The sequence below is a fragment of the Temnothorax nylanderi genome, unplaced genomic scaffold (genome assembly GCF_030848795.1).
Source record: "Temnothorax nylanderi isolate EJ_2023f unplaced genomic scaffold, tnyl_v1.0 TNYL_tig0014_pilon, whole genome shotgun sequence".
In the NCBI taxonomy this organism is placed as follows: domain Eukaryota; kingdom Metazoa; phylum Arthropoda; class Insecta; order Hymenoptera; family Formicidae; genus Temnothorax; species Temnothorax nylanderi.
Window position 1 is genome coordinate 1,243,002 of NW_027249076.1, and position 23,976 is coordinate 1,266,977.

Consider the following 23,976-nt stretch of genomic DNA (forward strand, 5'->3'; position numbering starts at 1 on the left):
TATGTCCCGATTTGGGATATTGTGCTGTCTGGGTAACATGTTTTCCTTATACAATTAAATATTATAGTTTTTCGTTTTTTTGTTGTTGCAATCAATGTCATTATTTGTCGATATGCTTATCCGAGGCTTAGCGATGATAGTCTTGATAGCATCAGCGTCTTCCTTCAGTTTGGACAGATATTAATTCTCGCGTGTCACCCTTCCGCGCGCGCGCGCGCGCATACTTCGTTTTCCTAAACTGCCCTAAAGGAACGAAAGCCGAGACGGGGGCGGGGGACCGAAACTGGATTACGTACGCGAGTGCTTTGTGACGCCGGATCGATCTTGCGTCGCGTACAAGTCAAAGGAATCAGAATTGTATTTGCGACGTGAACGTTTCGACAGTAATTCGATTCGCAACCGTGTGAGTTATCATTTGGAAAAGAAAATATAAATTGTAGCAAATATGGTGCGTGTATTGTTGCCGAATTTAACATTAGGTATATTATGTCTTTTTAAAGATTATAAATCCAGTAACTAGAATACGAAGGACGGGAAACCGTGAACGCACACGTTAGAACGCAACGCTATCTAACGGGTGATCATCAAAGTATTCGCTGTGGTGTACTCTTCCGAACATTGAGCGTGAAGCAATTATTTCACTCAACTCGTGTTGACAACAAAATATCTTTAGAAAAGTAAAATAGCGAAATACACATGCAATAATCGACGGCTTAATTTTAAGTAAATATCTGCCGAAACATGATTTTGTTCTTTTCTTTTCTTTGGTATCCCGTATTCGCTTATATTTAAGATTATTCTTGAATGCTATTTATACCGCTAATTGGCGAAATTCAAGTTATACTATAATTCAATCTCATTCATGTTTCATGCATTTAAAGCCTTTATCGTTATATCAACGTTATTTCAGATATGCACAATTTCGAATTAAATGTTTCAAAATATATTAATCTCTTATTAGCGGCATTTTAATTAAGAAGAATTAATATCGCGCAATATTTTCGTTCAGAAAAGTACTTGAAAATTGTCAGAAGCAGGCGATTAAAAATTGTCACCTTATCAGATTGTATGATGGAGCGATAGCTTTTATTAATTTTACGGAATATTTTTGTAAAAATTACTTAAGTAACGAATGTGCTGTTCGTAATAATATAGAATGTGTCATACGGTTTCAAATGTTCAAAATCTGTTTATAAATGTACAAGTTCTCTGAAATTTTATTCGTCAAATCTCGAATCGTGATCAACGTTTGCTCGTTGCGGCACAATTTTGTCACGCAATAAAATTAAATCACGAGAAAATAACTCGACCTGATACATCTATAATATAATTATATGGTACATTTCTTCGCATTAGTACGTTTTATTTTATTGTATTGACGTAAAGCGTTATATCCACCTAATCTTCGATGAATTTCTTTGACTCGAGAGTTATGAAATTATTGCAGAGTTATCGCATAATTACTTTCTTCTCGCGCGATAGTGGATTGTATCGTCGCTGCAATTTGCTAATCTTATCTATCATGCGCTGATCGCCGTAAATAGCGAGGAAAGAGATGCGCAGTTCTCGTTGCGAATTATGCATGCTAAATTCGCGCGATCAAACGTGAGTCGATAATTAGACGTGGACTCCTTGGACGATCACCAATTCGCGTCAACGGACGTCGGCGAGTGCGTATGAGTAGCGAATACGTATAAGTCGCGCATCCGGTCTAATGTTTATCGGCTTTCACAGTCGATTCAAAAACATCGAGATTTACGTAACATCTTATTGTGTGAGCGCGCGACGTTGAAACTTCCTCGGAATATATATTTCACAGCGAAGAGATAACGGCATCAAGCGATTGAGCGATCGATAATTCGATATATAATTTCTATGTGCAATTGCGTTTTCTAAATAAACAATTCTTCGCTATGAGATCCTGTGATAAAGATTTTTCTTATTTATATAACACGTTTATAGATAGCTTGTCGTGAAGACAAAGTTTTTACATAGAAACTCGATGAGGCTCTAAATTTTGATTTTAGGGCTATCGAATGCGATGGCATTTATTTCAACAAAATCAACACACCTTGGCTTTGAAATATCACAATCATGAACCTTGATTTCGTACAATGGATGTCTTCCTGATGGTATAATTGCGAGAATACAAATATTTAGTATGTGTGGAATGTGTAGAATTTAAAGAGATTAAAATTTACTGGAATAGGATGAAAATACTGGAAAGAGTGGAATTTACTGGAATAGAACGAAAATATTTACGAAACTTGTAATCGTGATTGACTCGCGGACTAAGACGATATCTCGAAATACCTTCTACTTATTGATGTATGTAAACACCGATCTATAGTTCGCTGTCACTTTTCCTCATATACATATTTATTTCATTGTGCACTGGACACTATGTAGATGCAACAATTATATCGCTTTTAATGTTGGATTTCTGATATTGTCTTTGGAACCTTTGAGTTAAGCAAGATTGCTTTAACAGTGTTAATAAAATTATTTCTCAGAAGATTCTAATTATTGCAAATGCCTCTGCAGAAAATATACTTGTCGATCAATTTAAAATTTCCCGAAAGAGTCATTGAATAACAAAAGTACTTTTTTTTACATCTTTAGAGCTATTTGTATAGACGTCCAGCTTTTGTATGCCTTGTTATTCCTAAGAGCACAAAAGGCGCTGAGAGAACAGGCTCTGTAAGGATTGTCGACATGAAATTCGAAAACATGTCGAATCTGACTTATGTGGGCATTAATTTCTATCGATATTTGTTATTAGAATGGATTTTATTTCCAAAGAGTACCTTTCTCATGTCTTTTCGTTGTAGAAGTCCCCATGTAGTGAATATTTTTGGGGACAATTCTTTTATACACAGCCCTCCCCCGCATATTCCATTTCCATTCTATCGTTCAGGTCCAGATTTTCTAGGAAAACAAGAAATTCATCACACAGACTGTGTGATGAATGGATTGTGTGCACAGTGTGACACAGTGCACACAGACCATTGCGTCCACTGCTGGACATAAGTCTCCCTTAAGGAGTATTAACTTAAGGAAGTAAATACTCCCTTAAGGGGTATTTGACCGTCAACCTATCACGCTGGCTGGGTTGGTAGATGAATAAGAAATTGGCGAATAAAGAATTGGTTTGTCTATTTTGCAACCGTAAGATAATTAATTGCCAAATTTCCATGAAAATCTATTTGGAATAAAAAGATTGGATAAAGAGACTGAATAAAAAAAATTGGATAAAAAGGATAAAAAGATGAGAGCCTTAATAAACCAAAGGATTTTACCTGAAGATAATATTACTTCCGAAAGCATTTTCCGGTAACAGATATTTCTCAAACAATCAAGGCTCTTAATAATATATAATTTAATATATGATATGCCTCACGTTAATATATGAATCAGATAGCAGAAGAAACCATCTTTGATATGCTCTATTAGATCCAGACATTTATACATATAAAAATTATGTGCCTCGATCGTACTTGGTACATTAAGCGCGGCCTTAATTAATCAAGTTGGCGGCAGGATGCCAAGGGTTTTCCTCTTGGATTTCGGTCAACAGGGAATTCTCTCGCGATGCCGAATACTCGACCTTCGTACAGCTCCCACGATCTCGAGGGAGGAACTCATTCATTAAAAGAATTTCCCGAAACTTGCGTGAATTAAAATAGTTTTCAAGTTGGACAGAAAATGTAAAAGTAAGAATCAGAAAATGCTAGAGGACTTGTATGAACGTATATAATCTCGAAAAGCACGGACGAGAGAATAGGATACGTAATTTTGTTGATTGCACATATACATATATCATATATTTGATTGCGCAAAAGGAAAAAAAAAATAATGTGTCTTCTATATCCCACAGAGTAGAAAAACAATGTACATTGTGAATCATGATGTTGTGAGTCACATAATGCATTCCTTGGCAGCTCAAATTCTACAGGAGGGGACAAAGATATTTACTGAAGTACATATATTCAATTAGTCGCAATAAAATTTTAAATACTGAACATATTTATTTCATATTTCATTATCTGTTAATATGATGATAGCGGATTTATCGCGAATAACTGTTTTCCTTTCAAAGACAACAATTTTGTTTTATTCTTTTATTTTATTCGTTTGTCTTGTCTTTTTATCTTGCATTATTTCTACTTAATATCTTCGAAAACTCTGAAAAATTTTAAAAATTTAAAGCATAATACGAAATACGTGGTTGAAGATACCCCGCGTTGTAACCGTATGTGAAAGAGCTAATTAGCTCTTGGTAAAAATTACGAACAATGTTTTGCACGGACGTAAAAGGAGCGGATGTGAGTGGTCCATTGTCTCATTTCCACCATGTAAAACGTGCGTGTTTCTTTTTCCTGGCGGATTGCACATAAAAAATGTACACCGTCCTCTCTCGAATGATTCGCTTGCACGAGGTGCTTGTGCTCGCGAACCACTCCAGTTGGGTCTATTTTGAGAAAGCGGCGAGAAACACGCGATTATTTTAGTTACAATTTTTCTCCTCCGACTCGCAGAACGCAGACGGACGTCTGCGCGAACATCACGACGAGATGACTGAGTACGTTACTTTTCGTTTATCTAGAACGACGCCCGTTCTCGACCAACGCACAAGCTAGATGCGTGAAAAAGTCAGAATCGGATCAAAGCTCGGGGATCAAATCGGCGGCAATGGCTGTAGTTCTGCGACTGTGAAAACGTGACGGAAAAGTTATTGTGTGCCTCGCGAAAGTGTAAAAAAATCGTACGAAAATCGAGAATATACGTTTTCCCGATTGTAATATAATTCGTAAATAATATTTATATAAAATATTTGCGAAAAGCTGCGATTCTCAGTTAATGGGTTTACGTGCCGATCTCTCAGGTGTCGCGGGGAGTTTTGTAACAAGTGACTGCGAAGAGACTGTCGATTGTGATATCGATCGTGATTCCCGATCCATCCTAAATTGATTCCCTCATTGCTATTTGCGTTATTATAATTGATAAAGTATCGATAAACTTATATGCGTTCGTCATTGTTAGGTGGCTTACAAAATAACAGCGTGAAAATTGCTCGTTGCTTCTCGTATTCCGTTTATCTTGGGATTCTATTCTAATCAATTGTCTCGTCTCCATAATCTCGCCATAATGGACATGCGAAGAATGTCGAATTGGAATGTCCTGAGCGTGGAGGCTGCGCTGCAACAGCTCAACGCCTTTGAGGGAGATGATCCCGAGAAGACAATAAGGCGCCCTAATACGGTAAGCGAGTCTATTTTTGCAGTACCAATGATCTGTCTCGGCGTTCACCTGCAGGAAAAGAAAAAAAGAACTGCTGAAATCACCTGTGCCCGTAATTTGAAATCTCTTTGGAAATAATTTACGTTGAAGGACGTTACGCGGTTATGATGTTTCATTCCATAAATATTCAAGACGCGCAGATTGCAAGTGCGCGTAGTGCGTGTGTGCAAATTCTTTTTTTTTCTTTTATCTCGGACGGATCATCCACGAATGTCCGAATCGCTATCCGGCAAAGTGGTTCAGCTTTTAGCTAGCGAAACGTTCAGCTAAACCTGCTAAACTATAACCGAACGAGAGGAGATTTTCGCGACGTCAAATGTTAGCGTTTGCTCACGTTTCTTTTCCACGTAACCAGTGTGCCGCTAACACATCAATGCCGTCGGGGAATGTCAATAGCTCTTTCCATTCTGGCCTGATGCCTGCCTGCCACTCTGCCTTTATTTATAACTAATTAAAGCAAACGGCTCAGTCACGGCTGCTGACTCTCCTAGGACGGTCAAACGCTGATCCGCTCGATCAGTCGGAGTCGATCTTCGGCATGGACCATTGGTGCGTTTCACCGAGGAATGCAAACGCAAATGTTCGCGAATACAATTTTTTTAAAATCATATTCGTGCGGTTTCCACTCATAAAGTTATTTGAGCTTTAACAATGACTATGTGGACGCAATTAGCTGTGGAGCACGTCAACGCGATAACTAAGGAAGAATTTAACATGACGCATCGAGGGAAGTCAACGGTAATCCTGATCATTCGAATCAATATCATGTGATAAAAAAAACAACAATATACTACCTTCACTAAATATTTTTTAATAATACCTTAAAAAGCGGATATGAATTTTCTTTTTTGCTATCATGACAAAAATGTTGTAACTTGCGTGATTTTCTATACACAAAATGCTGCACAGCAGTTTCTGGGCAAACAATTGCTTTAAAAAATTAGAAACATTTTATATCTTTATATCTTTGATAAAAAGAATTATTACAATTATTTTCTAAAATTAAAGCTCGTGAAATAATAATCAATTCTTTACATTTCCATGCATTTTTTACTTTAATATGTAAATTGCGACATTAGATCGTTACGATATTCTGATATAATTTTAAAACTTTTATTTTACTTTAATAAATTGTGACGTTAAATTGTTACGACACTCTGATATAACATTAAAACCTTTATTACATTCGTTATTACTTTCGCTATTCTCTTCTTCGGTCGACTTGTCAAGATTCCGATATGTAGCTATTTATTTCACGAGGACATGCAAGCCGGTTTTTATCTCATAAAATAATCGTTAATCGTTTCAGACTGACAGATAATTACAAGTATAATCTCTTGTGATCGTGTGTGTGTGGAAAATAACAAAATAAGATATGTTTTATACGTTTCACGAATCTAATCTGTTATTAAGATAATGTGACACAGAAAAAGCAATCAGATTTTTTCCTCAATTTTCACTTCAGCATTTTCTTGTGTTATATTTCTATGTCACAACTTGATAAATAGATACTGCAAAAGTAAGTTTAATAAGATAAACTTGACTATTACCGAGAAAATCGATTGAGATCTTATTATTATAGTTCGATGCCCCGGTTAGAGATAGCCTAACTCTCTAGATGTAATTAGTTTCCTTAAGTCACACTAACTTCGCCGGCCAACACGTGATTTATGCACCTTAATTACGCGATAGACGCGTAACCTGTTGCTGATGGTTCATTAAATGTACTAAATTGAAATCACGCCAATCAGAAGGTTGTTTCGCGAGTATTTAAGCATTGAATTTACATAATATATCTATACATTGGCGTAAAATTTATTAGAGTGATAGGAAATCTTTTCTTGAAAAAGTATGAGATATATATTTAATTGGCTCCTTCGTAAAAATTAATAACATTCATATATATATATATATATATAAATTTCTGCTATGTAAATATTAAATAATGATACAGATTTCGGTGCCAACTACTTTCTTCTGAATGTTATTAATTTTTGTAAGCGAGCCAAGACTACAAATCATGTAAATATTATACAATTTTCAAAAATAGGTAGAATATGTCTATGTATAAACAGAATAATAATATATTCCAAAAGATAATTATGCAAATTATGAATCACTCGTACATATAAAACTAACTATATTAACAAATTATCAGCGTGCGATATTATGTAATAATTTGCATAGATATCGTGTGCATACAAAAATGCATCAAGACAGTTGCAAATGCGTTTTCCTTTTTGACAATTAAAATATTTATTTAAAATTTGAAGATCTGCGTGCGTGGTTGATTGCGTATGGTGATCGCGAGTAAAATGCTTATTTCGAGTTTCATTCTTTATCAGGAAGTAAATTTCATAAAAAATATAAAACTCGCACCCCGGCCGATGATGTAGACACGGTGGGGTTTAAAATAAAGTACAAGCAAGCCTTCCAAGTCGTATATTTAGGGCGACGCGCAAGCGCGATCCGATTAAAACTCCGCTGAAGACTTGTAGTTTAAGCTTCCCCGAATTCTGTCTCGTGTGTCGCGATTCCAATAGATCTCGTATAACTGCAAACAGTAATATCTCCCGCCTATTAAATTTTTATGTTTAAAAACACCAAAGTGCACGAATTAAAAATTTTAACGTTTATAACGTAAAAATCATGCCGAGATAAGCCGGATGGTGACATTTAAGAGCAAAAATAAAGGTGACCTCTCGAAATAAAATAGTAATAAAGACCGGAAAATAAAGATTTAAACGTTTGATTTATCGGGGAGAGGAAATAGACCGTGTATACGTGAAGGAAACTACCTAAAGCCAAACGTCTTCATTTTGATCGAACGTCAAAAGAAGCAGCACCATGGATCTCGGTGGTGTGGACGTTTGGGGTCAGATTGCCCTGGAAACGTCTCAGATGTACGTTTCTGAGGGTGGTGCCGCTAAAAGCCGTACTGTAAGTTGACTTATTTAACATCGATCGTCTATTTTTCGCGCGACCATCTGAACCCACGTACGTCACGTTAGATTTAGAACTTTTCTCGAAGGAGGAAAAATTCGCACACTGTACTAGACATTAAATATTACTCGGTATTACGTTCATACGAAGATTCTGCGGAAAGAAAAATCGGCATCTAAAACTGATAAATATAGCCTGATTTAACGGACAGGGCAAGCTCGATGACAAATGGTGTATTTGCGTCACAAGTTTAATCCGCCTCGAAATCGCGCCAACGTACGAATATTACACGTTAATAATACACGAAGGAAGCACATGTACGAAAATTGCACAAGTCGATTTGATTCGTAAAGATATCCGATCGAGTTGTCACTTCCTAATTTATTTCCCAATTTCCCGAACAGTCTTGAATAACTCCGATCAACGCGGCGTGTCGTGTATGACCCTAGTATAAATAAAATGTCTTTTCTCCGCAGACGATCGAAAAGCTGCCGGACAAAGTTCTTCTAAACGTATTTTGCTACCTCTCGCACCGCGAGATATGCAGGGTGGCTCGCGTTTGCAAACGCTGGCGACAAATCGCGTACGACACGCGTCTGTGGAAGCACGTGTCCCTAAGACCGGAAGTAAGCGGGCTTCACGTGAGCTCCCTGGAAAATTTGTTACACTTAATCAGGTAACGCAACATAAATATAGCAATACGGGAAACCGTACAGGTATACGTAATCCTCGCGCTTGTCGCGCGAGTGTTTCTTATCCGTTTCATGCATACGAATTTTAGAGATAGATAGGTGCCCCGCGCACGTGCACGATAATCACAGAAGTAATTTTAGACAAATAATTTGATCTTATCGCAATGAAGTTGAATTATCGAATGAATCTCTTAAATCGAAACCGAAGTCGAGGAAGTACTTATTTGATATTAATGTTTGACGTGACGACATATGTAAAGAACAAAGTTCACTCTTATTTTAGATACAGAATTGTAATACTGCAAAGCAATGACGATTTAATACTTCCAGCGTACGCTTTGGACCTTCGTTGAGGTACATCGAATTACCGATCGAACTGATCACTCATACGGTTCTTCACGAATTAGCCAATAAGTGTCCAAATTTAACGCACATGTTATTGGACTTTTCGACCGCGATGCAATTGCACGACTTCTCGGAGATGCAAGCGTTTCCTACGAAGTTGAAATACATGTGCATTTGCTTGTCGGAAGTAATCTTTATGGAAGGATTCATGCGTAAGATTTACAACTTCATTAATGGACTGGAGATACTTCATTTAATCGGTAATTGATTAAACATCTATATTTTTTGTATTATCTTATATGTGATATCACTCGCGTATCATGTAGGGCACGTAGGCTGTAAATCAATTGAATATCGATAACCAATGTGTTTTTGAAAAATGAAACGGATGCATTATTATTTATACATTAAAACATATTATTATAGTATGATATTTACTATAATATTATTTCTATAATTCATTACTTCATCTATTATTCTCCAGGAACATATGAAAAGGTCGAAGAGGAAGAAGAGGAAATTTACGAAGTGATCAACGTGCACAAGTTGAAGTCGGCGACGCCGAATTTAAGGGTGATCAATTTGTACGGGATCAACTTCGTGGATGATTCGCACATCGACGCTTTTTCCTCTAATTGCATCCAATTAGAATGCTTAGCCGTGAATTTCTGTGCCAAAGTGACCGGTTCGACTATGAAGACCCTCTTCCAAAGGAGCAGAAGATTGACGTGCCTTCTTATGCAAGGAACAAGTGAGATACAATTATTATATACTGTCTTGATTTATATTTTCTATGAAAAATGTATTTAACTAAAATTTTTGAAGTCTGTCATTTCGCAAACTTTTGTTTAAATTAACTATACTACCTATACGTCGGAATTTAACGCAAAAAATCTTCCACTCGACTTAAATAAACATGTATGTATCTTTTCACGTCAGATTTTCAAGAATTCGTGTTGCTTGCAACATTTTAGATCTGCAGAGTGAGTACGTAATGCAAGTTGAATGGGAAAAGTCGAGTATCCAGGAGCTCGACATTACCGCTACCGATCTGTCGACGGAATGCCTGATCGACATGCTGACCAGAATCCCTGGATTACGCTTCCTGAGCGCCGGACAACTGAACAGCTTCAATGATAATGTCCTGAAGGCCTGGACCGAGCTTGGGAATACGCGGAACCTGATAGCCCTGGACCTGGATAGCTCCGACAATCTGAGCGACGACGCCCTGCACAAGTTCCTGTCGAGGCACGGCCATCAGCTGTACGGCCTCGCGCTGTCAGGCATGCCGCATATCACTGACCAACTTTGGCAAAGCGTGCTACCAATTCTCACTAATGCGAGGTAAACATTCGTGACACGACTGAGTACCCATATAAGTACCGTGTTAATGGTTATCTGTTTAACGTGATTTAAATTCGTTACACGCAAATTGTATACTAAATAAAAATAGCGATTATTGTATGTATCTTCCACTTAACAGAATTTTAAGCGTTCATTTGTCAACAGTTTTAGAAAAATTCCTTTTCTTTCTCTCTCTCTCTCCCTCTCTCTCTCTCTCTCTCTCTCTCTCTCTCTCTCTCTCTCTCTCTCTCTCTCTCTCTACTATTATAAGTTCAATTTTGATAGTTAATGTTTTTTTCTTGGAATTAGAAATTCGAATATTATTTCAGAATACTTGTGATGGGCACTTCAGAGAGGCTGGGCGTCAACATTCACGTGGATCAATTGATGGATGGAATCGCCAACAATTGTCCCAATTTGGAGCGTCTGGAGTTGCGGTGGGACCCGGAAAACTTGCGATTCTCGGACAAGAGTCAGAAAGCTATCGATGTTCTACGTGTGAAGTGTATCAAGATGAAATGTTTGAGTCTAAGGTAAGGAAATAAATATAGCGATGTATATAGAACAAGCGACATTTATAAATTTTATTTTTGTTTCAGTGACGGAAGGTACTATGAAATCGTCAAAGCGAATTTCGAGCGAGCCGACAGGCTTACGGTCGTGAGAACGATTACTTGTTGTAGAGTTTCGAATTACTACCTCTTGCAAAATTATAAGGATCTGATTTTTAATTGAGACACGTCGACGATAGGTTTTCAGATTGTTTCGCGAATGTTATCGCGATTCTATTGACATAAAAAAGTGCCTAAAAATAAAGTGACAAAGTAATATATTTATATAAAATACGATATTTTCTTTACGACAGTATTAATGTAGACTAGCGTAATAAGAAGACAAGATTGTAACATAAAACAAATTGTAATTTAATATCGCAAGCATTAAATATTATAAATTTTCCGCACTGAACAACATTCGCTTCTAAACTTCCAAAAACTGTTCAAGAACACCGCAGATGCGTCGTCGTTGTCCGGAAACGTTACGCACAACGTTTTGTTGTCATCGTCATCGCCGTCGTCGTCGTCGTCGTCAGGGTGCTCCTCGCGTCCAGAACCGCTACTAACCGCGAAGTACGCACGTTGGCGATGGCACGGTTCCGTTTTATCGATTATTTGCTAATTTATTCATGTTTGCGAGTAGACGACGACGACGACGCCGTACTGGCCATCGGAGCCGGTCGATTCGGCGGACCTCGCTCGTCGGCCACAACACGCGAGCTGCCACATTCCATGCCGCGCCATTATAGTCAGTCGAGGACCGTCCCGACGGACGAGTCGTGCCGCTCGCATGATCATCATCGAGGACCGTCGCCGATTCGTCCCGCACCGTCGCCGCGTCCCCGATGTCGGACGTCGAGGAGGAGTCGAGAAGCGAGAAGCGGCTGAAAATCGTGCTCGTCGGTGACTCCGGCGCCGGCAAAGTGAGTTTTTCGGCGTCGCGTTCTTCCTCGCGTCGTAGACGGCCGACAGAGGTGGTTGATCCCTAGTTTCGAGACCCAACACCCAACGATATTTAATAGCGTGCATCTGTCCGTTTAAATTTGTTTGCCGATCACCATGGTGAAAAAACGGTATAGCAAGAGCCTTTCAACAGGTGATAGGGAGAGCTTATCGAAGAGCACTTGATAAACGTCTTCCATAGTGAAGTTGACGAGTGTTTTTGCGGATGTTTATATAATTTTTTACGTGGAGTCAATGTCAATATTATTAATAATGCGGGTTTTTTTTATTGCCATACGTTTCTGTAATAAATGTACGGTTGCAATATGGATTAACGATGAATGTAATACGCGAGCTAAAATCGATGAAACTTCTGGCCGCGACTTCGTGCCTCTGGATCCAATGCGGAAACTTTCGCAACATGCGACGCTCGCGGTTTATCGTGTTCCTCGACTTGCCAATGATAGAACAATAAAGCAAATTGGTAGAGATGAATTTTCTAATCGATGCATTTTTGCATTAACGAGGCAAAATCATGTAGGTCAAATATGAATTTATTAACCTTTGGAAGCTATTCTCTTTCTCTCTCGTCGTTTCATATCTGCAGAATGTGTCGCGGAATGACAAACAGAGAAAAATCGGGCACTCGCGCGATATTTCTTGCGTAATTCGAAATAAACTCTCATACATTTTTGGGCATAACTTTTACTTATTCAGCTAAAATTTAATATAATTACAATTTATCACATTTATAACCCAGGAAAAAATGTTTCATATGTAATTATAAGTATATAAAATATGTCCATATGTTTTCTTTCTCTTGTATAATCTCTGTTCGTATACAATATAAGAAAAATAACTTTTACATTATTTTTTTTTTAAATAATGCAAAAATTATCGTTTTAATTACTTTTTAATTTTTTTAAATTCATCGAAGATAATACGTACAGTAGGAATAAACATTAGGAATAAATTAGGATGAGAAATTAAGCAGATCGATGCTTGTTTGTGACACGCGATAAGCAAACAATATTGCTTTAACTACAATTTTAATTTGTCAATCAGCAGTTACTGCACGGCTGTCATTACCGCGCGGTTTTATTGATTGCGTTTTACGCGTGTGATACCTGTTATTTCCCTGCTGCGACGCCTGTCATTCTTGATAATTGAAATTCAAGGATCCTTCTTTAGACCAGCATCGTCCAGAAGTTTTGCAACAACGATTTCACCAGGCAATACGCACCTACCGCCGGCATCGACTTCTTCCTCAAGAATATCAGCGTCGGCTGCTACAAAAATGTTAATCTGCATTTATGGGACGTCGGCGGGCTCGCTCTGCACGGCAACATGTTGGACAAATATGTATTCGGAGCGCACGTAAGGCCAATTTTTGCCGCTGCTTTTATCTTGCCAAAAGAAAAATTTTATTAAACTAAATTAAATTAATTTTATTTAATTAATATCGATATGCCTTTTGTTTATGCGCTAATTGTATGTTGTTGCAAGCCAAATGTATTATATTTATGAATCAGATCATTCTTTTGGTGTACGACGTCACGAATAGCTCAAGTTTCGATATTTTGGAAGAGTGGCTCAGTAAAATCAGGAATTTCATCGGCGCCTACGACGAAATGCCTCTAATAGCGTTAGTAGGTAATAAATGTGACATGGACCATCAAAGGACAGTTAAGAGAGACAGGTCGCATCGATTCGCCGCGGAAAACGGATTGGCTTATCACGACATGTCTGCGAGAACTGGAGAATCGGTAATTTTTTTTCTTTAAAAACGTTCTTTAAAAAATGTACATATATATAGATAGATAGATTTCTATTTATACAATATATGAATACGAATTATAAAGATTCTTACTGTACTTTCAGGTATCTTTGTGCATAGCAGGTTTGGCGGCGCAAGTCTTGGGTGTCCGATTAACAAGAACGGATCAAGACTTTCACAAGCCCATCATTATCGCTGAAATTGGGGACACGGTAGACATGAATGCAATACACAAAGTCGTAAAAAGGATTCCTAATAAGAAGCAACACTCGATTGCGTTCCATCCCCATTTCCCCACCTCGAAATCCGCGGTATGCGCACTGCAATGATGATCATCGGACACTCTTTAGAATATATTTTTTATGTAAATTTATACATATTAATTCCATTAGATTCGACAAAAATTGTACAATTATAGCCGTAATAAAAATAATAAACACCGTATTTCATACATGATGTTAGACAACATCTCTTATTGTATAATCAATTGTACAATATATGTTATATAAGTTTCATTCATTTGAGTGCGCATGTATTTATAACGGCAAACACATAATGTCAATATCGAGAATGTATTTTTTACAATTGGATCTTGCGCGTAAATGTATCAAATTTGTGTATCGCGCATCATATTTAAATTATATAACTGTATAGATGAAAATAAAACTTATGTAGCGCGGGGCCAATGGATAAACATGATCACAGAGTTTGTCTACTGTAGATTGAAAAACAGATTTATTAATCGCATCTCGTTAGTTGTGATAATAGTTACACGCGCAATATATTATTTATATATAACAACATTAAAAATACTTTTATAATAGTAAGAATCATTATGAAATAATAACAAAGCGCATGGTATAATGCAAAGATGTGTAACATTATATATATTGGTAGCTCACAGAAGAATTCAAAATTACTAGGAAGATTTATGAAATATCGTATTACAAGCAGTTTCGTTCATCGAAAAGTCTGACACAGCTTGATTAAAAAGACCCGATATAAAAAATATTCTAACAATAATAAAAATGTCAAATAAAGAGAAGTTCTGTATTCTCAATTTTTAAAAATATCGAAAGAATGGTCTTTAAGATATTCCACATATTATCCTTCTATATTTTACAAACATTGTTATTAATAGCACTTGTAGTTCTTTACAGTATTATACGCAAAGATATTTTTTAATCAAAAACACTTTTCCCTCATTTATCGTCTCTTTCATAAAAAGTCAATTCAAGCACATATACAGTGTAATCTTTTTATCCTTGAAAATTTCATCTAATTGGGCATAATGTCACAATCATCTGCTTATGGCACGATTCCCTGCTTATGCTAAAACTGCAGATGCTGCGTTAATACGCGTAAATTAATATACATTAATTTAAATTGCCAATGTCTTTTCGATAAACAATCCAGTAAAATGTGACTCTGTGTTGTTCGTAGACAATTCGTTTATAATTAGAAGACATAACATGAAGAAGAGCATTTTGTGCGTACATGATTGGAAAGACTAACTTTATATAATCCACGTTATATAAAGTTCGCGCGCGCGCGTTACGTATATGTATAATATATAATATATAATAATTTTCAAAATCTAAAAAACAATAATTTGAGATCTAGCATGCTTAATAAAATTACAATAAATTATTTATTTTAATGCTAAAAAATCATATTTTTTTTGTTTAATATATCTTTATCAATAGATTGCTATAACTATCTTTATACACCGTCTATCTCTGTAAATCATTCAGAACATTAATAGTGCATTTATGATTTCTTTTTTGCATTTGGAAGAAAAAAATAATTACATATAAATAGTTCTTCTAAACTTGGGTGCCCTAAATAAGAAATATCTATTATTATAGTTCTATTATAAATAATGCAATTATTTCCACCGATATAAACGAGATTTACTAATTCATACGGACGGTGTGCAAGTTATGATTTGATTTACTCCCTTATTAAATTACATATTATCACATATTCTGTACAACGATTGCTCAAGATGTAAAATTACGAGTTCAAAATTTTTACATTTTTCACTGATTATCCACGCCGTTCTTAAAAAATAATTGCTAAAAAATTTTTCACAATTATTCGCGAAAAAAATTCGCTTTCTTTTTCTCGCGTATTATTTTACTAAAATTTTCAGTCTCTTATTATACCACAAAGAACATGAATATCTTCGCCTACTTATTTCGAGAAACTGCCGTTTTTATACTATAAATCAGATTTTGTGAGAGGTCTCCTTGGCCACGTATTTATCTCCAAAAGTTTCTCCTTAATTTCCCACAACTGATTGAGCTTTTCGTTTAGAGGCGCGACATACGTGTCAAGCCACTCTTGTACCGTATAATTGTCATAAATATCTTCCATCGCTGCACGCATATCTTTCTCGATATACATTATTTCCATTCTATGCCTGTCCAAATCGGTAACCGCACGCTCGACGTAACTAGGACTCGCGAAAGAGTATTTGATGTTGTACGGTTTTAACCATCCTTTGTAGGTATTATCCTGCTCCATCTTCATTATCTCTTGCGTCAAAGAGTAAAGACGTAAAACAGCTGCGTATACCGACACTCCGTGGAAGCCGCACTTGGTCCAGCCGTACTGTGGCTCCGGTATGCTTAACGAGACGATACCGTCGCATTGCAGAGCTTCGGATAGACGATCGGGTAATTCTACGGGGAAGCCGTTTATGTCCGAGGCTTGTAATATAGCTAAATTAATAGCGAGAGAGGGCAGTCCTATCGGCAGTAATTCGCAAAGGACACTGAAGTGATCGTATCTCTGCCATCCGGTCAACATGACACCCTTGAACGTGATTTGACTCGAGTATTTCTGAATGATTTCTAGCCAACGCTGATGATTCTCCATGTGATACGAAATGTCCGTGTAATACCTGTCCGGCGAGGTGGCTCCTTTGAACGCTGTCGCGACCCAGACCCCCTTCCACACCGCGGCGTAACTTTCCCACAGCTGATCCGTTAACGTCATGCCGGGATCAGTGGTGTACTTCCAAATGACTGGCTCCACCATCGAGTGAAGGCCTCGGTCGATAATCTCCTGCGGCGATATATCGCGGAATTCATCGTCCCACATAAGTACGGTCAGCTCCGGGTATTTCTGTTTAATATATTTGACCACCGCGGAAACGTGATCCAGAAATAACTGCCGTTTGCTCCACTGCCTCTTGGCCATTACGTCTAAGCATCTTGAGCATTCTCCTATCTGATAAACCTCGTCCGCACCTATGTGCAAATATTTCGACGTCGGATGCGCAGATACGACCTGGTTTATCATTTCGTAGATTAACGGTAGTGTCTTATTATACGTAGGGCACAAGACTTGCGGGTAACGCGGAACTTCCCTGAAGTCCTTATACTTGTCTAACTTGAGAACAAATTCCATATGACCGAAGGTCTGTATCAACGGTATGACGATCAACTGACTGTTCCTGGCGATACTCTGAATCTGCGCGATGTCCTTCCTGGAGTAAGAGTTGCCGGCGCGTATGTCGTCGATGCTGTCAGCAAAGGGAAACATGTCCTCGTACTCCACGAGGACGCCGGTGGCCCCCAGCTTTCGCAGCAGGGGAAATAGATAGCTATAATAGCTCATCTTCGGGGGGGCGCCTTTCAGATCTAGGTGGACGATCTTATGGCCCTTGAACAGCGGTGCAGTGCCGTCTGCAAACGATTTATCATGAGTTAACTCGTTAACCAGTCTGTTCCTACCGTTCCTCAAATCACCCGTCATCCGCCCGTCTACTTGCTGCCCTACTCTGACAGCGCCCTGAGGGCCGTCCGTGACTTCACCTGGTTGTTGGTACACATCCTCGGCTCTCAGACGCGCGCTCCCGATCTTGCCCGTTGACATCTCGTCGATCTCGTTGCTCAGTATGTGGTATATCACGACCAGCAGGACGAAGCTGATCGTCGCGACGACCATCAGCGACGCACGGCCCCGTAGACGCGTCATGACGTCGGGAAGAGTTCACAGCGTAGGATCAGCTCTTCGGGGATCTCGAGCTCGAGGCGCCGTCGAAACACTCGAAATCTATCGCACGGTCACGTCCATCGTTCGCGCGATCTCCGCGACAGAGAGAAAGAGAGAGAGAGAGAGAGAGAGAGAGAGAGAGAGAGAGAGAGAGAGAGAGAGAAGGTAAGAGAGAAGGAGAAGGAGAGAGAAAGGGAGAAAGGGAGAGAGAGAGAGAGAGAGAGAGAGAGACGGCGTTTATAGTTGTGGAGCAATGCGGGAGACACGCTCGGCTTTGCTCGACGAGTCGCGAGCCGCACGCATTTCCGCCCTCGGGAGACGGACGTTCGTCGACGGACGATCTCTCGAGCGCGAGAGTAATCTCGGCGCCTTCGTGGACAAGAGCGATCGCTCGAGAGAACGTGGCGTGGCGTCGTCGGACCTGTACTTCGGAGTTAATTCGGACACTTCGGACCATTCGGAGTATTCGGAGTATTCGGACTGGTCGGATGCGCAACACAGGCGCGTTGCGAGCCACGCGCGCGGTCTGTCGGCGTCGCCGAGAGACACCCGGAGCCGGAGCCGGAGATCGGAGAGGAGACACGGAGACGCCTCGATTCTGCAGCACGCGGGCTCTGCTGCGCTGCGCTCCGCTGATCCGTGGGGATTGGGGATTGGGGATTGTGCGTGGCGTAGCGGGACGATATAATTATTGATTCCTGCATCTCACGCTACGCCGAGTGACAAGGCAGGCCCGTTTTGAATTTTCAGCGGCGAGCGGAGCGAGGAATAAATTGCGGCGAACCTTGTCCATATGGGAGACTGGGAGATCCTCTGAATGAATAAGCGAAAAATTTGATGAACTTTAAGGAGGTTCTACAGATAATGGATGTATCTAAAAATTGGAAAAAACTTCATGGACGTATAAATTGAGATGCGAGAAAAGTGCTCGAAAAATTTTAGCATCGGTTATCGTGTAAAAATGTGCAAAAATGAATTTTGAAATCACAGTTTTTAACATGAGCTCTTATGGTAGAGGGGTTCCTGGAGACAGGAAACGAGATATTAATTATATGAAGGCGGCCTACCAGAGATTCAAAAAACGGAGCTCTTATAGATCGTAATCTAAACTTTTCAGAAATATCGAGAAAAACAAGGGTTATCGCGTAAAATTTTGTGATATTGGCTATTGAAACAGGCCATATCACAGTTCACGTAGCGTGCTTCGATTAAAGAGGTTCAGTGGCTACAAAAAAATGCAGCCAGTTTCATGAAATTTTAATATGTTGTTCTGGAATGCAAAATAGAATTATGTGAATTTTTGGGGAATTTTTCACCGTCCCGTTTTGAAAGAAATCTACTCCAAAAGTTTAAAAAGTACAATTTTTGGAGTGAATTTTTTTCAAAACGGGACGGTGAAAAATTCCCAAAAAATTCACATAATTCTATTTTGCATTCCAGAACAGCATATTAAAATTTCATGAAACTGGCTGCATTTTTAACATAGGTTCTTATGGGAAATGACATATATTGCATACCTTCAGAATGAAATAAGTGCAAGAAAAAATGCAAATAATAAGGAAAAAAAAATATGCACATGTAACTTAATAATTTACAAATAAATGAGCGAAAGAAAGGGGAAGGTTATCGCACATTTCGTAGAAAAATTAATTATTAAAGTATAAATTGCTTGATTTTTCGTCTGCTAGACTGCCATGGTCGTGAACGACGTGAACAGCAGCACGCATTATACACGCGGCGACCAATCAGAGCAATCCCCTTCTCTCCCACTACTTCAAACGCTAGTGCGCTGTTGCCAGAACCCCCGCGTCCCACTACTCCCCCCGATTTCTAGTATCGTGTACACATAGCTTAACAAGGGAGATTTGGCAACGTCGCAGCGACTGCACCCGCGCGGAAAGTGTACACCCAGTACATACAGCACCACAATATGAGTAATATGACAGCACTTCAAACTTAAGCACCTAACCTAACGAGCGCTTACGGAGGAGTACTCGCTCTAAAATTATGTGACATACAAGTTCTATCAATAAACAACAAAACATAATTTATATCTTTATTTATCTGAGAACAAGGAATAAACTTTATCAATTAGAATTAAAGTAATTTAAATCGACCTGACTGGCAATATAACGTCAATTCGATTTAAGTCAGGTCGATTTAAATTACTTTAAATGTTATTCTATGTACTGGCGAAAGAAATTTATCATTCTGTTTATCAATTAGTTTTTTTGACGTAGTGACTCGAGCTCATCGATGCTCTCTCCAAACTCCAAACAAAACTCTGATACCATCATAACCGCATTCTTCGTGAAAGTTTTCTCTAGTATATTTCTGTTTATAAGTACCTACCTGCTTTAGCCATTTTTTGAATTAAATTTGGCGAAATTTTGTTCTGATATACTGATCGTAGCGAAGCTTTGTTAGCGAATATAATGGATTTTCTATTCGATCATGTTTGTGACGCTCTTAGCAAACTTTTTGATCAGCAAATCATCTATTTTCAAATAATCGATAATTTTTTTCAACATGATAACATCATCGACAGCATTGTGAAGGTTCTCGTGATTTTCGCCTGGAAGGAAATCTTGTAAAAGAGCTTTTACCGAAAAGCTCTGTTTATTTTTTCGCCTCTCTGGAAGTGCATTCCTCAAAATATCGAGAGTATCTGCGAATCCGCTCACTGTTTTTTTAAAGGTCTCCATCACTCCCAATTTAACAACTAGAAACAATATTCTTGGAACATCGAATCTGTATGGAATAATAGATCAAATGTACAGAAAACAATAAAGCTTACTCTCAAATCTACCAACAAAGCAAGCAACTGTAATCAGCTCTGTCATAAATAATAAAATTTGCAATAATACATAAGTAATTTATTATTTATTTATCAGCCTTATCACTTGCTGAATGGCTTCTACGTAATTCAATCATCCCAAAAAGTTGAATAATTAGTCAGAAATCTTAGAATTTTAAAAGCAAATGTTACAGTTACTTGACCGGTTAAAAAAAAAACATTTTCTCACTTGAAGCCATTATGGGATAAAAGAATTATCTGGCAGGCCTTATTTTCTTTGCCGCTTATCTCCTCAAGATATTTCAAAAATCCGTCCAGAGCAGCTCGTACGGGTATTGTCTGTACCAAATCTTCGTGTACATACATATCCCCATCGATGATTTGCATTCCGGTTATTGCGGATGCTGACCTCGAGATGGGTATGGATGGAGTTATGTAGGCGTTGAATGTTGATACCCCATCATATGCTGCTATCTAAAAAAAGGTCTCTCAATAATTTTTGTACAAAAATCTATCTCAACTGTATATGTATTTTTTTTAATCACTTGACAAATCTGGTCAGTACTTCTAAGACCTGTAGTTTCTAGGTCAAAGTAAACTATCCTGTAATTATCATCTTCAAAATTGTTGGGATCGTTCATTGCACGTGGAGTATTCTCAAGTAAATCTGAAACGTTGTAGCATGATAGTCCAGATTCATAAGTCAATCCCTCTCTTGATGCAGTGGCGATAGATCGTTGTTTCTTTGCATAAAGTCTTCTTTTTTTTATTTCTTTAGTTTTGGAGAGCTTGGCCCTGATCTCCCTTTTCTTATCTTTTTGTAGCCGATATGCTAATGTGCGAGCACTGCCAGGAGAAAGGCAGGAGCTTGTTGTACACTTTTTATTGCCTATTACTTACCGTTTTTATTCTTTATATAAGCACCACACCTCGTTCTGACGGACTGATAAGTTTTATTAGGCGCTAGAACAACCGATAAGTTATCGTTGAACCATTCGAAGTAACTATCGTATTTAGATAAGATACAAAAATATAAAATGTATAATCGGTAGTACATAATATTCCGTTGCCACGCGAATAAAACAACTTTTTGAATAGCTAATTGCCTGGGAAAAATTAAAAAAAAATTTTTTTTTGTAAAATTTTACTTTTTGTAAAAAAAAATTTTGTTACAGGCAATTATATAGCTATTCAAGAATTAAGTTATTAATTTTCTATTCGCGTGGTGACAGTACTACCGACAGATGTTATATTTGTGGATCTTATCTAAATGCGATAGTATTAAGTGATTATACAATACTCTATATAATCACATATAATCATTTTATATACAATCATCACATTTATACATATATGATTATTGATTACACATAGGCATTTTTTCTCATTTTTTCACACTTCACTTATAAAAGAGAGAAAGAAGAATCAAGACAAAGGTATAATTGAGAAGAGAGTTTGATTTACTCATTTCCGTCACGCGTTTAGTTTAACAGCTTCGAGACGATCTACTTATTCGGCAGAACTGTCGGCGATCGATTCAATCGGCAACGGAGTGCCGGAAGCTATCGCTTGCGATCGCAAGCGGTAGGGCGAGCGAATGTCGTCACGCTCGCACGTTACATCGCGTTGCATTTCCGTCACGCGGATATCAATTAAATATTAATTTGCCGGATACGCGCAAGCATTCCTGGCACATGGTTCTCTGTCCATTCTTTTTTTAATTGAAAAAATATAAGAATGCGTGAGAACTCGAATCGCCCACCTCGTCTCTCGGGTGCATTTACGTGGATAGCGCTTTTACAATTTTGTTCTTGCTAACAATAAGATGGAATAAAGTGTAAAAGAGGGTACTTTGGATAAAATTAATTAAAAAACGCAGAAACATTGTAATTGTGAAACGACGCGACATCTGTCGAGACGTAGGCGAATTCCTCGACGGATCTGAGGGAATATGACAATGAGTCATCATATTATAAATCGATGCACAGTCACAAATTTATTATTTTCATAAATCTTTTGCGAGCAATATTTATGGATCTACTAAAGGCGATAGACAATAAAGAAAAGATAGCAATAATGCTTAACGAGAAAATGTTATTAACGTCATAAAATGACTCGAGACGATCTATCTACATCGAATTTTAGAATAGAAATTCTACTTATAATTTTACGTGTCGTTTAATTAGTTTAATATATTATATTTTGTAATTTATAATACATATTTCATGTATTCTGATTTAAATGTTTTTCGAATCAAGCCCGCTTGAATCGGTCCGCGAACTCGTGTGTCGGAATTCAGACAATTCTATTTAAAATAACAAAAGTGAGAGAGTAATGATTGAACAATCACTACAAATTGCGAGTGTATATGTTTCCTCGTGTTCGCGATCTCTCAACCGGCATGAAACGGCTGCATTATCCGGCGTTAAAATATGCACATCAGGAAGTGCGTCGCATCGCGGTCGAAGCGTTTCGCAAAAATCAGATCGGTTGAGCGTACAGCGTTATTACAACCGCAACGTCCGTATATATATTAACATAAACAATGTAAGGCCGAGTCGTTTAAAAGTATATAAACAAAAAGTTATAACAAGATTTATATAATAAAGCTAAATTCTCTCTCTCTCTCCTACACTGTAAAAAAATTTGGTAAAATTACAACTATTATAGTAGGTAATTTTGAGACCCACTATAATAGGTGTAAATTTCCACACATTTTTAATTTGTGTAATTGTAATACAAAATTACTTTTTCCTTCCGTACTGTAATTTTGTAAAATTACAACTATTATAGTGGGTCTCAAAATTACCCACTATAACAGTTGTAATTTTACCAAATTTTTTTACAGTGTACCCTCAATTATTAATCATGATTTTAGATCGTTTCTATCTTCATTATACAAATCTTCTTAGATTTTTTTTTTCGAATCCTCCTAAGATATTAAAACGATTTCTTAGAAGAGAAGGGTCTAGTTTGGACCAAGAGAAGAACGTCCTGATCCAAAGTCGCCCATTAAGAAAGGATTTCCGTGCCGTCTGAGTCACACAGCTCGCTGAGTCGAAACGCTCGATTACTCCGTATCTTCTTCGACATAATCTCGAGCACCCAGCCTGGGATCGCCGGTTTTCATGGAATGCCGGGACACCCGTTACGCGAGTGACGAGCGTGAGTCACATCTCTGCGGCCACGAAGGGAAGCAGGAGCATGATTCCAGACAATAAAATCGTTTAACGACTGCACCGCGCGATTCGAGGCACCGCAGACACGGTCGAAAGA

The 23,976-nt window shown here is 38.1% G+C and overlaps 4 protein-coding genes across 9 annotated transcripts; 2 read left to right on the forward strand and 2 right to left on the reverse strand.

Moving 5' to 3' along the window:
• The first annotated feature begins 4,377 nt into the window (after positions 1-4,377).
• LOC139768146 (uncharacterized) lies at positions 4,378-11,582 on the forward strand. Of its 4 annotated transcripts, XM_071698050.1 has the most exons (8): positions 4,560-4,582; positions 5,163-5,262; positions 8,721-8,920; positions 9,267-9,541; positions 9,766-10,032; positions 10,256-10,625; positions 10,955-11,158; positions 11,225-11,582. In XM_071698050.1, the coding sequence occupies exons 1-8, from the start codon at positions 4,575-4,577 to the stop codon at positions 11,358-11,360; spliced, it is 1,560 nt and encodes a 519-aa protein (XP_071554151.1). In that variant the 5' UTR covers positions 4,560-4,574; the 3' UTR covers positions 11,361-11,582. The 4 variants fall into 4 exon arrangements, with proteins under 4 accessions (XP_071554150.1, XP_071554151.1, XP_071554153.1 ...); XM_071698049.1 differs by having other exon boundaries at positions 4,378-5,262; XM_071698052.1 differs by lacking the exons at positions 4,560-4,582; positions 5,163-5,262 and adding an exon at positions 5,312-6,039.
• Positions 11,583-11,631: 49 nt separating this feature from the next.
• LOC139768151 (ras-related protein Rab-28-like) lies at positions 11,632-14,597 on the forward strand. Its single transcript, XM_071698060.1, has 5 exons — positions 11,632-11,752; positions 11,823-12,102; positions 13,313-13,498; positions 13,654-13,887; positions 14,003-14,597. The coding sequence occupies exons 2-5, from the start codon at positions 12,025-12,027 to the stop codon at positions 14,225-14,227; spliced, it is 723 nt and encodes a 240-aa protein (XP_071554161.1). The 5' UTR covers positions 11,632-11,752; positions 11,823-12,024; the 3' UTR covers positions 14,228-14,597.
• Positions 14,598-14,616: 19 nt separating this feature from the next.
• On the reverse strand, positions 14,617-18,537 carry LOC139768143 (hexosaminidase D-like). Its single transcript, XM_071698046.1, has 2 exons — positions 17,723-18,537; positions 14,617-17,593 (listed from the first exon to the last, which is right to left on the reverse strand). The coding sequence occupies exons 1-2, from the start codon at positions 17,883-17,885 to the stop codon at positions 16,122-16,124; spliced, it is 1,635 nt and encodes a 544-aa protein (XP_071554147.1). The 5' UTR covers positions 17,886-18,537; the 3' UTR covers positions 14,617-16,121.
• A 1,408-nt stretch (positions 18,538-19,945) lies between these two features.
• On the reverse strand, positions 19,946-22,256 carry LOC139768154 (maternal protein exuperantia-like). Of its 3 annotated transcripts, none has more exons than XM_071698066.1 (5): positions 22,165-22,256; positions 21,601-21,663; positions 21,246-21,367; positions 20,930-21,174; positions 19,946-20,654 (listed from the first exon to the last, which is right to left on the reverse strand). In XM_071698066.1, exons 1-5 carry the CDS (start codon positions 22,166-22,168, stop codon positions 20,348-20,350), a joined length of 741 nt encoding a protein of 246 aa, XP_071554167.1. In that variant the 5' UTR covers positions 22,169-22,256; the 3' UTR covers positions 19,946-20,347. The 3 variants fall into 3 exon arrangements, with proteins under 3 accessions (XP_071554167.1, XP_071554166.1, XP_071554165.1); XM_071698065.1 differs by having other exon boundaries at positions 22,069-22,237; XM_071698064.1 differs by lacking the exon at positions 22,165-22,256 and having other exon boundaries at positions 21,601-21,949.
• Positions 22,257-23,976: the final 1,720 nt, after the last annotated feature.